The sequence below is a fragment of the Magnolia sinica genome, chromosome 15 (genome assembly GCF_029962835.1).
Source record: "Magnolia sinica isolate HGM2019 chromosome 15, MsV1, whole genome shotgun sequence".
Lineage (NCBI taxonomy): Eukaryota > Viridiplantae > Streptophyta > Magnoliopsida > Magnoliales > Magnoliaceae > Magnolia > Magnolia sinica.
The window spans coordinates 11,446,636-11,460,018 of record NC_080587.1 but is presented as its reverse complement, the minus strand read 5'-3'; the positions used below and the strand labels follow the sequence as shown (position 1 = coordinate 11,460,018).

The following is a 13,383-nucleotide window of genomic DNA, read 5'->3' as shown; positions in this document are numbered from 1 at the left end:
GCTGATACGAGCTTTTAGCCAGCCGCATCAGCATTCCTGACGTCACCTCGCCCCGCCAAAACAACGTCATCACATCCAAGCTTCCTCTCCGCGAAGGCCACGTGGCAGTCATTATTGAAATATTGATAGCTTACCGCTCCCTCGTCCTCTTTTCCATGAGCTAGTTTTACCCTGTCGCGATGGAGAATCCAGCGTGTATCTCCAACCTCTGGGACACACATACCGTCTATTCCTATGATCGGAACCGTCCAAATCATGGAATATATTTTATAAAAGCCATCATAAGATAATTAATTTTAAGGAATGATCGATGCCATCACCATGAATGGATGGATTTAGAGCAGTGAACCGAAAATTTTCGATAGCTCAAATTCACTTGTAAAAATCAATGGTCAGAATCATGACTTAAGGATGATTTATGATTCTTATTTATGGTAATAAAGATTGTGGGCAGAAAAACACGCTGGATTCATTGTCGCGACAGAGGCAAAACCAACCCTTCTATCCAAATCTTTCTTCCTCTCATTTCTGGAGAAATATTCACATACAACGTTGTATGTGAACTTTCACATGCAACGGTTTCGTTTCTACAAACATGTTAAGTCTATAAAATATCCTATCCGTGCAAAGTATCGGGAAAAACATATATATCATCTGATTTGAAAATCAGAACGGTTTGATTCACAAGATTTCTACATCATATAAATAAATGGACGACCAATGGTCTGAAAGAGTATAAAGTGTGTATTATTAATAATAGGGTAAGTTTATTTTCATAGAAGTGATATTAATATAATTAAACACCTTTTGGACGGATCGGATTTTCTATAAAACAATACATTAATCATAACTAAGGTGTTGTATATTGAATTCCACTACGATGGTCTATGCAAACATTCTCCGCCCCAACCAATACTCGCTCTGGGAACGAACTCGTACCGTCTTCTAATAATGTGCGTTTGCCACAGAAAACGACATTGGCATGACCCATCCACCGTATGAATGTCACACATCTATCCCAATTCAGACCGTCAAGATTATACAATCCGCTAACTGAATCGAGATGCCTTCACCATTCGATCGGTTTGATTATCCAGCCATGATAATTCCACCACAGGACCCAAGATTTTGACGGTGTTGATTGATGTACATATGGACGATCATACAACCTTGCATCTGTATCTACAATTAATTTGTGGCAAACGCAAAATGGAATCCAATCCATCTAAACCACACTCAATTTCTACCTCCTTCCCTTCCAAGAAACCACCTTTCAAAACCTCTATTACCTTCATACTCCTATTAAAACCGCCCACCACCCTGGTTTTCTATGTCGGGTGCAAAAGCACCACCTTTTTCTTAATTTCCTTTTATTGTGTTTTTGCACCGTTTGGCTTCCAAAAACCCAAGAAAAATACCTTTCTGTTGACCCAAGTGATGGAGAAACCAAGTGTTCATCAAAAGAAAAACCCTAAACCCAAATCAAAGGAAAAAATACCAGTGAAGGTTGTCTACATCTCAAACCCCATGAAGGTGACGGTTAATCCCTCGAAGTTTATGGCCCTGGTGCAAGGGCTCACTGGTCAGGACTCCGATCCTGCCGACATGGCGAAATTCTTGGAGAATGATGGGGTCGATGACCTAATGAGGATCCCGGAGCCCGCCACCGACACTATGGATGATGATTCTGGCACCACCGTAAGGCCGATCGCCACCGTCGATCCTGATCAAGAATCACTGATGAGCGACTCTTCTCCGTTTGATCTCTACGATGATGTCTTCACCACGCAGATGCTAGAGAACTTCACCGGGAGCGTCGGTTTCTTCAGGACCCTCGGTGAGGAGTGAGTTCCACATGATCGTTATGTTTGTAAGTTATGTGTGATTGAGTTTCATAACTCATGTAATTATTCATAAGTACTGGTCTTTTAGCATAATATGAATTCTGTATTTGGTTTCAATCTATAATCAATAAACGGATTCGATTGTGGCGACGAGTGATCATATAAGAAGCGTTTGGATTATATTCCGTACTGTGGCCACATGAGAACAGTGACGGCCCGCCATTGGATCAACTGAAATTAGCTGGAAGATCAAGGTTGGCCACTATCGGATTAGAGTGTTGTTGTTCAATTTACTTTCTTTTTGCCAATTTATCCTATGAGAAAGATTATCACTCTGATCCAACGGTGGACCCACCTTCCAATCTGGATGATCATCGTCCCAAGTGGGCGCCACTTATTCAACTATTAGGACTTAACCGGATGGGAGACTCACCAGACCTCCTTTTGGGATGTCTTTGCATGGGAATATAATGCAAAGGACTTTCTCTTATCATCATTGTACTGTGTGTGAGAACAGTTCTCCATGGATCTCGTCCGATTTTAAGGATTGAAAGAATGGTGCAATGAATGCTACATGTCATGATAGAAAGCAGAATATAAGGTGGACAGACTCACTGAAAGTTGAGTGGTTGAGATTAAAACTCATAAAGGAGTAGGGGACATTATTATTCTAGCAACACCTTCTCCAGCCTTCATCATAGATGAATATTAAGATCATGTGCAGGTAGAGTACCCAAATGCATGATATATATCATATCTAAAAACCTTATATTGTGTTTGAATGTACACCAAATTGCAAGTGGTTTGAATATTTTGCTGGGAAGCCATCTTTTTTCTTGTTCTACAACCCTAATCTTCATCTGTGAAAATATATATTTGGCATGAAAAAAAAAATGATATTTGTTCAAACTGATTGTGATCTAGTTTACTTGCGTCCAAACATGCTTTTAGATACTTCCAACTTGTGAATTTGATTGAGTAGCCTAGTTTTGGAACTTTGCTAGCTAGGAACCCTCAAAAGATGATGGTTTGAGAAGATATGAGAGGTGCAAGTAAACAAAATGATACAATGTAGCCTATCGATACTTGTTTTTTTTATGTAGGCCCTTGCATGTATTAACTTCTAGTGATTCTTGAGTGGGTGCATTGCATGTGGTGCATCAGTGCATAGGTGCATGCAAGCTCTCATCTGGTTTCATGCCCATATGCATTTCAATGTGGCCAGATGATGTACATGCGTTGCGTGCACATGTGCTCATTCATGTTAAAAAATAAAATAAAATGCACTTGTGCTCATTCATCACGTGTTCGATCTCCCCATGTACTTGTTTTTCTAGGGTGGCATGGACATGTGTTCAGTACATTCCGGCTACTGCTATCTTGTTCGGGCAAACCGACGTGCTAAAAATGCATTTGGATGCTCAACTGAATTGAATTGCAATAATCTAGTTTGATAAAGTGCAATCATGAGGAGCGATCGAAGTCGGATGAGTGATTCAAATTGCGTTTACTCCAACCTGAAACACATGAAATTGCAATTAGGGTTTGATCTTCGTTACGAACTTAGGCCCTGTTTGGTATATCTCATTTTAGATAATAGTAATAATGTATTAGTCTTGATTTCTAATACATAATAAGTTCATGCCATTTTAGTTAACAGCAATTATGTATTAGAATTTCATGTGCTTGCTCCCAATAGAGCCCACATGCTGCATAGTCTGATCATCGGACCGTCCATGCCATGGACTCTGTGCTAGTTAGAACACCATGAGAAACTTATGCTGAAGAGATGATTTTGATCGTGACTATCTGTAGATGAATTTGAAACAGTGAAAAGAAAATTTTCAATGGTTCTCATTCAACTCTAAAAATCGATGGATAGTATCAACGCTGAAGCGCCACCTTGGGGCAATAGCTTATTTATTGTAGTATAGAGAATATGGACGGTAAATTATTGGACTATCATATCATGTGGGCCCACTGGGCGGCAACAGACCGTGGATTCTCAGTCACGGCGTAGGCAAAACAAGCTGTTAAATGGTCCAATATTCATTTTGGTTATTTTTCTATATGTGACTGAACTATTGCAATCTATTACAACTGAGCATCCAAACTCACCAAATGGGAGATTTACATGAATCTTGGCAAAAGGAAAATAAAAAAATCCAGAAAGCATACTGTAGAACGGGCTTAAGAAAACGTTCAATGGATGAAAATTTGTCAAGTGCACTGGCTTGTGGTGGCCCCCACCATAGAGATGTCCCTAGGTATAAAATCATTGTGGTACTTGTTGAAAAATGGACCGACCGTTAGTCAGTTTGGTCCATTTTTCTAGCTGTCGATTTATTTTTCACTCATGTGTGTCCCAGCTGATGATCAAGCTGGCTGATTTTCTGGCCCAGTGAGTCCCACCTTATAGAGGGTTGGAACTACACGCGTATGGCATGTGGGGCATGTTTTTTGGCAGCAAGAAGAACAAGTGTGCACTTGCGCGAGTACACTTACGATGGCTTCTTGATGTAGAGGGAATCTCCATCCATGATGTGCCCTGATTACTGGTCACCTACAGCCCGGTGCATGGTATGCAGCCCCTGTCAACGTGTTGCATGCGTAGGACATCCTAGAGGAGTAAACGGTGGGCCCACCTGTTTCGAAGAATCAGGATGATCAACTCAGGTGGGCCAAACCTATAAGTTGATTCAGACCGTTGGATGTCCGTTGATTTCAACCGTGTGGCCTACGTGACCATGACTGATCTGACTGGTCTGGTTTTTTGCTCCAGGTGATCTTTATACTGGGGCCCACGCGTTTTGCATGGATTGGATGCCTTACTGAATTGACACGTTGGCTTGGAAAGATAGGGCTGTAGGCTAAGTTAGCATACAACCAGCTGTAGATGGTTGGTTATCGTGTGTTCTACGTTAGCTATTTTGGTCCAATCTTATCTAAGGGCTGCGGGTTAATTAAACACGTGAAGCTACATATACGTTGTTTTATTTTATTCTCTAATATATAGTATCTTACTGATTAGAAAAGAGAGCAAGGAAGTGGCAAGAACTTTGATACTCTGGCAGAGTGTGATGGTTGATACACATGCACTATGAATTTGCATATGTGGCATGCAAGTGATTCAAATTTATGTCACACTTCAGATGTATCATTTAACCAATGGTTATTTAATTATCTTACTAGTGGATATTTGTTGGACGGCTAAAACTGAAAGGTATTTAATGGTCCCATTTTAACAAACAAGTAACTCCAATTTAGAGGTTAGTATTGTTCCACCGGTCTGATTTTGTGAGCCTGACTCAGCGAGAAAGTTAATCATGCCAGCACCACAAGTGGTGGTACCATTGCCTGTGAAAAAAAAAAGAAGAAGAAAAAGAGTGGATCGTCTGTGGTGAAGGCACATCAAAATTCAGTGCGGTGGTCCACGTCATCAGGATGACTACCGGACAACTTTTAACGTGTGGAACTTCTCTAGTCCCATAATGATTTATTTTTTAAATCCACACTGTCCATCAATTTTTACAGATCATTCTAGAGAACTAGCTCAAAAATGAGGCATTTCCAAAGCTCAGGTGGACCACACCACAGAAAGCAGCAGGGATTGAACAATTACTGTTGAAATCTCCCCAGGGCGCATTGTGAGGCTTATTTGCCATCTAACCTATTCGTAAGGTCACACAGACGTGTATCAGCTTGATCAGAGCCTTCCATGGACTCAAAAAGTTTTTAACATTAGGCGTCCAATTCCTACTATTTCTTTAGTGTGGCCCACTTAAGCCTTCGATCTTTCTCAATTTTTTGTCCCGTTTCCTGAAATAGTATGAAAAAAATGAATGGACGGTGTAGATCTGATACATAAGTCATGATGGCCTAACGAAATTTCCGCATATCAAGACTTCCGGTTTTATTCTCTCTGACCCGCCGGTCTCACCCGAGATGGTGCAGCTCAATTACCGTGGTATCCACCTTTATGTGTGTATTCTGTATCCACTTCGTTCATCCATTTTTCTAGATAATTTTAATGTATTAAAAAAAAATTTGAAGTAGATCCAATTATCAGGTTGACCATATCATAGGAAACAGTGGTGATTGATCATTAATGAGCTAAGATATTTTTTTGATCAAACTGATATTTGTTTTTCCCTTCATCCAGGCTTATGTGAACTTATCAACAGATTGGATGATAAATAAAAGCTATGGAAATGTTAAGGTGCATCCTAAGAAGTTTTTAATGAGAGGGTGTTCAATCACCTCTGTTTCCTGGAGTATGGTCCACTTGATAATTATATCTTCTTAATTTTTAGGACCATGCTCTAAATGATTTAAAATAATGGATGGACAGAGTGGATACAGAATTCACACTTCAAAGTGGGCCCCACGGTAAGGGCTGCACCATCTTAGGTGAGGCCGGGGTCTCACCTAATCCGCTCCCCACGGTAAGGGCCGCATGATGATGTATTTCTTAGATCCATGCAGTTCATCCATTTTTTTCAGATCATTCTAGGATACGAGCCCAAAAAAAGTACAGATACAAAGCTAAGTGGACCACCATTGAAAATAATAGGAACTGATGCTACTATTGAAAACTTCTTAAGCCTTTGATCAAGCTGATATTTGTATTTTAACTTTATCCAGTTATGTGTAATCTTATCAATAGGTCAGATGGAAAATGAGCATCACTTGATCTTGGGAAAGTTTCAATGGTAGTTTGTTCAATTTGCTTCATAAGGTGTGATCCACTTGAGCTATGGATGTACCTCTTTTTTGGTCTCATGTTTTAGAATTATCTGAAAAAATTTATGTGGACCAATGAGAGAGACGACACTCGAGTTTCAACACAGAAGATCTGCACTCTTGTGTATGACATCAGTATGGATACGGATTGGCTAGTGCCACCAGCCAATGTGCTCTATGAGCCCACTATGTTGTTTGTGTTTTATCAACACTGTCCATCCACTTTTGAGATCATTTTATGGCATTAGCTCAAAAGTGAGGTAGATTCAAATCTCAAGTGGACCACATTACAGGAACAGTGTTGATTGAATGTCCACCATTGAAAACTTCTTCGAAGCCACAAAAGTTTTGGATCAAGCTGATATTTATTTATTTCCTTTCATCCCAGTCCGTATGACCTAATCAACATGTTGGATTTCAAATAAGCATTACAGTGAGCCCTGGGAGGTTTTTATTGTGGAAATTCAATCACTACTGATTTTCCTGTTGTAAGGTTCACCTAAGGATCCTTACTCTTGCTCAGGTGGTAGACTCTCCGGAGTTCCAACACCCGGTCAAGGGTTCGAGTATCCATAAGTGGTGAAATTCCACTAGCGTGAGTGTGGGGTTTGTGTACATGTGTTTAAAAAAAAAAAAGAAAAAAAGAAAAAAGAAAAAAGAAGGTTTACCTGAGATTTAGATCTGACTCATTTTTGAGATCAAGCCCTAAAATGATCCGAAAAAATTGCTGGACAACGTGGATAAAATCCGTACATCATGGTGGGGTTCACAGAGCACCGACCACTAGCCAAACACCGTCCCATCAATACCATGAAAACACTAGGCCCAACCGTGAAGTCACCATTTTGGAAATCAGGCTGATCTACTCAATAAATGGGACATACCTGTATATTGAATCAGACAATCAATTTTCCATTGATTCAAACAACATGGTCCACCTAAAGAGTTGGACAGCTTTAATTTTGTCTGAGGTGATCTTAAAGGTAGCCCACCGTTTTCTTGATATCATCCTACATAAATTGAATAGCTTTTTGTGTGTGTCTTTTAACCAAAAGGTGAGAGAACACCACCTGTGATTTTATTGAAAAAAGAGAAGAATATAGCCTAACGCGGGTGAAAGAAACTCCCAAGCTAGTCCAAACAAAACAACTAGGATAGCCCATGCCCCTTGAAAGCATACAAACAATACTAAGAACAACACAAAATCCAAAAGCCAAGCAAGCGAACATTGTCAATCCGTCTTATAATCCCTGTCTTATCCATAATCAGTTCCTTCTCACACTTTTCTGAGCTCGTCTTTCCTTTTATTCATTTTAAACCCACAATCGCTGCTCCTCCCAATCTTAGCTAATCCATTTGTTATTCAGTTGCTCTCCTTATAGACATGCGAGAGTGAGTGATCAATACATATCAGTGATTTTTAAGCTCCTCTGAGATAAGGTCACCCTCCTTGTATACATGAGAGAGTGAATGATCAATACATAGCAGTGCTTTTTAAGCTCCTCTGAGATAAGGTTACTCTCCTCCTAGACATGCGAGAGTGAGTGATTAATACATAGCAGTGCTTAATTTTTAAGCTCCCCTGAGATAAGGTAACTCTCCTTGTAGACATGCGAGAGTGAGTGATCAATACATAGCAGTTCTTTTTAAGCTCCCCTGAGATAAGGTTACTCTCCTTGTAGACATGTGAGACTGAGTGATCAATACATAACAGTTATTTTTAAGCTCCCCTGATATAAGGTTAACATGTGAGACTAAGTGATCAATACATATCAGTTCTTTTTAAGCTCCCCTGAGATAAGATTACTCTCTTTGTAGAGATGCAAGAGTGAGTGATCAATACATAGCAGTTCTTTAAGCTCCTCTGAGATAAGGTTACTCTCCTCGTATACATGAGAGAGTGATCAGTGATAAATGCATAGCAGCTATTTCTAAGCTCCGGTGAGATAAGGTTATCAATAATGTAGCTCTTGCCTCCACAATTGTGTTGAACACATGACTCTAATATTGATGGAATGCAAAAATATGGTTCACATCATGGTCTCTACAGATACCACCTCCTTCCCTTACTCCTGGGTTTCCTCGTGATGAGTCATTGATATGTAGATAACCCATCCTTCTTTTGGCCTCATCCATTTTGCGATTACAGATTCTCTTTGCAAGCTGATAGATTCCAGGAAGGAATTTTGAATCAATCCCAAAAATTTATTTTGATCATATGATCTTGACATTCAATGGCTTGGAAATTGGATTATCTATATTTATTATGTCAGTAAAGGTTTAACGATTGACATAAATTGTCTATAATGTGGATCCACCTTTAGTTGTCCATTTCTCTCAAACATCACTTTTGATCAAAAGAAGAACACGATTGGATGTGTTTTACAGAATTCTAACTACAATGGCTACCATATATACGTATGTATATGTATATATTGCCTTTTTTTCTTTTTCTTTTTCTGGGGATTTAATATATCGAATTAACGGAGTAAATATAGCCTGATGCTTAGTGCGCGCATGAGAAACCACACCTGGCCATAAACAAACCAAAACCCTCAAAGAAAAAGGAAACCTCAAAGGACCTAGGCACCCTACAGAGGATACTGCCCGGGCCCAAGAAGACCAAAAAACCACCCTATAGGCATTCGGGCTTCGACAGGAAAAACAAAAGAACTTGAGAGAAGCTTATCATAAGGCCTATTGGATAGAAAGAATTCTGTGTTGGAGAGCTTTTGGTCGGATTAATTTTGGGCACATTCATCGAGAAGGAAATGGCCCAACAGATGGTATGGCCCGTATGGGAAGTGAGTCCCAGGTTTTCTCATTCTTTCATCATTATTCGTTCCTCCCTAGGCATGTGAGAGGCAGCCTTTTCCTGGATAGGCTGGGTCTAGGGGCAGTTCGACTTTCCTCCCACTGTGGTTAGATCTGCCATATATTGCCTATTCACATGTGTCAACATGGAAAACTCATGCGATATCAAAAAAAAAAAAAAAATGATGGACACGATTGAATGAATGTATTGGAAAATAGATGATTCATATTTATTATTTAAAAAAATGATCATTGATCTGGACCTTTGTCATGTGAGTACTACTTTCTCGTCCTTGAAAAACTGAATCACTTTAATTTTAAGACCTTAACTGCATTTAAATAAATATCTCAGTGTAAATGGAAGTTCAGTCACCAAAACTGTGTGTTTTCGGTGATTTTGTTTTAATATCAAAAGGCACAAACACCAAAAAGTAAGACCCCACAATGCAAAACAACTTTACAAGATCACACCATCTACAAAGCCAATGAACAGGAGATCTCACCTCAACCCTGCAAACACTATCGCCAACTAGATCTTTTTCTCCAAAAAAGAGCCAACAGACAATGAAGGTGCCCAGATGGAGAGATTATCCTTTAGCTTGTTGGCATAGCCACACCTTAAGCATAACCACCTCTTCTTAATTTTATCTAGAGACAAAATTTAAATTTAATTATGGTATAAGGGACTGATCTATGCATCAATAATGAAGATTAAACAAATAAACGACTATATTAATATACAGTTTTGGAAGTTATAGAATTCTTGACGTGGACATCCGAAGATGTTTTTGGATCTTCCATACCTTACACCCTTTAAGAAACCATTCTATTGGATTAGGTTTCTATGGGTGTTGGTGAGGACACACTGATTTTTGGAAAAGAGGCCGGAGAAGTTGAGCTTATCAGAAGTTCTCCTTCCTGTAAAGAGTCTCGACACATTGTGTGATAGAGTTCCAAGTCTATCTAAATATTGTGGATAGGAAACACTGTTAAAACGTACTACCCATCTATCTCTAAAGATCACAACTAGTAGGGCACATCGGTGTGCTGAATCACTGTAGTCCAATAGTCTGATCTAAATCTAGGATCATGTGGGGTCCACTTTATAGAGGTCTTATAACAACTGCTAACACCCAAGAAACTTGACTCAAAATCCATCACAGATACACCCCAAATCCATCTGAATAAAAAACCAACAACAAGAAACCATAAAGCTTAAATAAAAGGAACATGCAAGGAGAGGTTCTGCAATAGCAGCAACAACAACAAATAATGGCTTTAGCCACAAATTGCACTAAATACATGTTAGTGTATATTATAGTAATTAGGATAAATTTGGATATCTAATTTGATTAGAGATATTTCTATATTTGTTTAGATGAGTATCCATGAGGATCTCTTCAAATCCCTTAGAGGTTTCCCACCTCTATATATTCATCTTCTATGAAAGAAATAATACACATCTTAATCTAACTTCGATAATCTAGAGAAGGATGATATGACAACTACTTTACCAGCTGCAACGAAAAAATCAGGCAAGGCCGCTTGGTAACATACAGCCGAAAATTCCTGATGTAGCCGCCACTGATCACTGTCATCGGTTGATGGCAAATTCTTCCTGTAGAGCAGAGAGCAGGAATACACCACAAAAGGATACCCGACACCCCGAGATGATTTAGGGCTCTCACTGAGGAAAGCTGGGAAAGCTGGGACTACCCAATGAGCCTCCATCTAATATTACCAAGTCCCGCCTTATCCATTGCCAGCAACCCCTTGCAGAATGGGGGAGAACAACCCTTTTACTATACATCATGTCTCTGTGGGAGCTACTAAAGAATCGGGCGAGACCATCTGCGCAACTGCATTACCCTCTAATAGGTGTGGGAAATCTTGAAATTCAGGGTCGAAAGCTCCTGTTGGAAGACCCCAATTGCGTACCATATTGTCCATGGAATGACCGTTCTATCATTTAAGTTTCACTATCAAAGGTTGTGAAGCACTAATTTACGGTGGTGATCATGATTTTGTAGTAACTTTCCTTGGGACAGTTGCTTAGATAAAATATTTCAATGTCTCCACAGTGGATGAATGACGCTCTTGGACGGTAGATGGCCAAGTTAGAGGATTTGTTATTGATGCCTTAAATTTGTAAACAACAGGATCTATCGATGCAGGTAGCCTTGCCAGTCGATGATTGCATTCAAAAGAAAGGGATTCTAATGACCTCGGAATGTGCTTGTTGTGATGATCATCCGGATTCTAGCCCTCACTCAGAATCAATGTTGCACCTCTTCTTATTCGGTAGTCTGGCAGACAAGGTATGGAATATGCTTGCGGGATTTTATGGAATTTCTCTAGCCCGTCACCACTCGGTCCAGGACCGGCTCCATTGGTGGTGGCTTAGGCCTCTCCCATTCAGAAGCATCCTAGTCGTCCTTTGTTTAACCCCTATCTTCGTCCTTTGGGAAATACGAGGGCCAGGAATGAAGCAAGGTTTGATGGTTGTCTGATTTATGTTCTTAGTGTGTTTAACGAAATTAAATTAAGGGTGGATGGAGTCCACTTCCCTTCGAGATAAGAGGATCCTCCGGCAGCCATCGACAGTCCCAACTGATCCCTCAGCCGTGTCAAGCCCGTCAGATCTGTCCATCCCTAGTGTTTGATAGTGTCAAATGGATCAAGCCTTCAGGGGGCTGGTTTAAACTAAACGTGGATGGCTCCGCTCTATCCAATCCAGGGCCAACAGGTGGTGGGGGCATTTGCAGAGATAATTATGGCGATATGAAATTTGCTTTCTTCAGTGGGTGCGGGATTGCATCCAATAACACGGATGAGATGTGGGCTGTTTTCAACGGTATGAAGTTTTGTGTGTCAACTGATTTAGATAGATTGCACATAGAATCTGATTTTAAATGGGTGGTGGATTGCATAACCGGGAAGTCCACCTACGCTGGAAATGGAAATATTGGCTAATTAGAATCAAGAATCTTTGCAATCGGGGAACCTTATACGGATCTTCTACATCCCAAGAGAAGCGAATTGGCCCGCAAACGAGCTAGCTAAAGAGGGTAGTAGGATGCAATCAGACAGATCCTTTCGGGAGGTTTCCTCCCTTCCCCGGCTGATCAATGGTTGTTTTCTTTTGGACAAAGCCGGTTTAGGTGCTGTTAGAGAGCTTAAAAGTCTCCCAAATGTATAGGACATGATAGGTGGGCCTGCTGTGTAGCTGTAGGCTCCCCCCGAAAAGCCTAAGTTGTAAAAAAATTTTGCCATATCAATGAAGCTCTTATTATATATATAAAAAAGGGTCTATCGATGCCATCGACAGACTACTCAATGCCATTAAGCAGATGTCGATACCATCGAAAAAATCCAAAAAACCCATGTTTTGACGCTAGAACGTTTTGTTGTTTTACCCAATGCCATTAAAGGTGTTCGATGGCATCGAAGTCCTATCGAAGGTACCATCGAGCGCACACGTAGAATTGCATAAGTGTGGGATTTGTTCCCGATACTATAGGATACTATATATATTGGGTGTAATCGGGATTTGGGAAGGAATAGAGGAGCTCTAGCCTTTCTAATTCGCTCCTAGGAGTTTTCAAGGGCATAGCTTAGGCTTGTGGAGTAGATTCGAGGCTTGTTTGAATCGATAATCTCTACCTCTTGTAATTTCTGCTTTGATAGTGCATTAATTACTCATCACTTTGCGTTGTAGTTTTTTTTCTTTCCCAAAATGGTTTGTCCACATAAAATTGCAATTGTTTGTGTTTGGACTTGGTTGTACGATTGGAGTACTTTGCTTGATTCATCTCTATATGCTTCCATGGTTCCTCAACAAGTGGTATCAAAGCTAATGTTGGGAAGCATATCGACTAAAAGCAAGGTATCAATCACATCGAACCCGATGTAGAAAAATATTCTGATCAAAATAATTTGGAATTATGGAAAGTTAAGATGATCGGTGTCCTATTTCAGAAAG

At 40.1% G+C, this 13,383-nt stretch overlaps 1 protein-coding gene across 1 annotated transcript; it reads left to right on the top strand.

Annotated features, from left to right (window-relative positions):
- The first annotated feature begins 1,293 nt into the window (after positions 1 to 1,293).
- On the top strand, positions 1,294 to 1,997 carry LOC131227831 (uncharacterized). Its single transcript, XM_058223646.1, has one exon. It carries the CDS (start codon positions 1,438 to 1,440, stop codon positions 1,846 to 1,848), a length of 411 nt encoding a protein of 136 aa, XP_058079629.1. The 5' UTR covers positions 1,294 to 1,437; the 3' UTR covers positions 1,849 to 1,997.
- Positions 1,998 to 13,383: the final 11,386 nt, after the last annotated feature.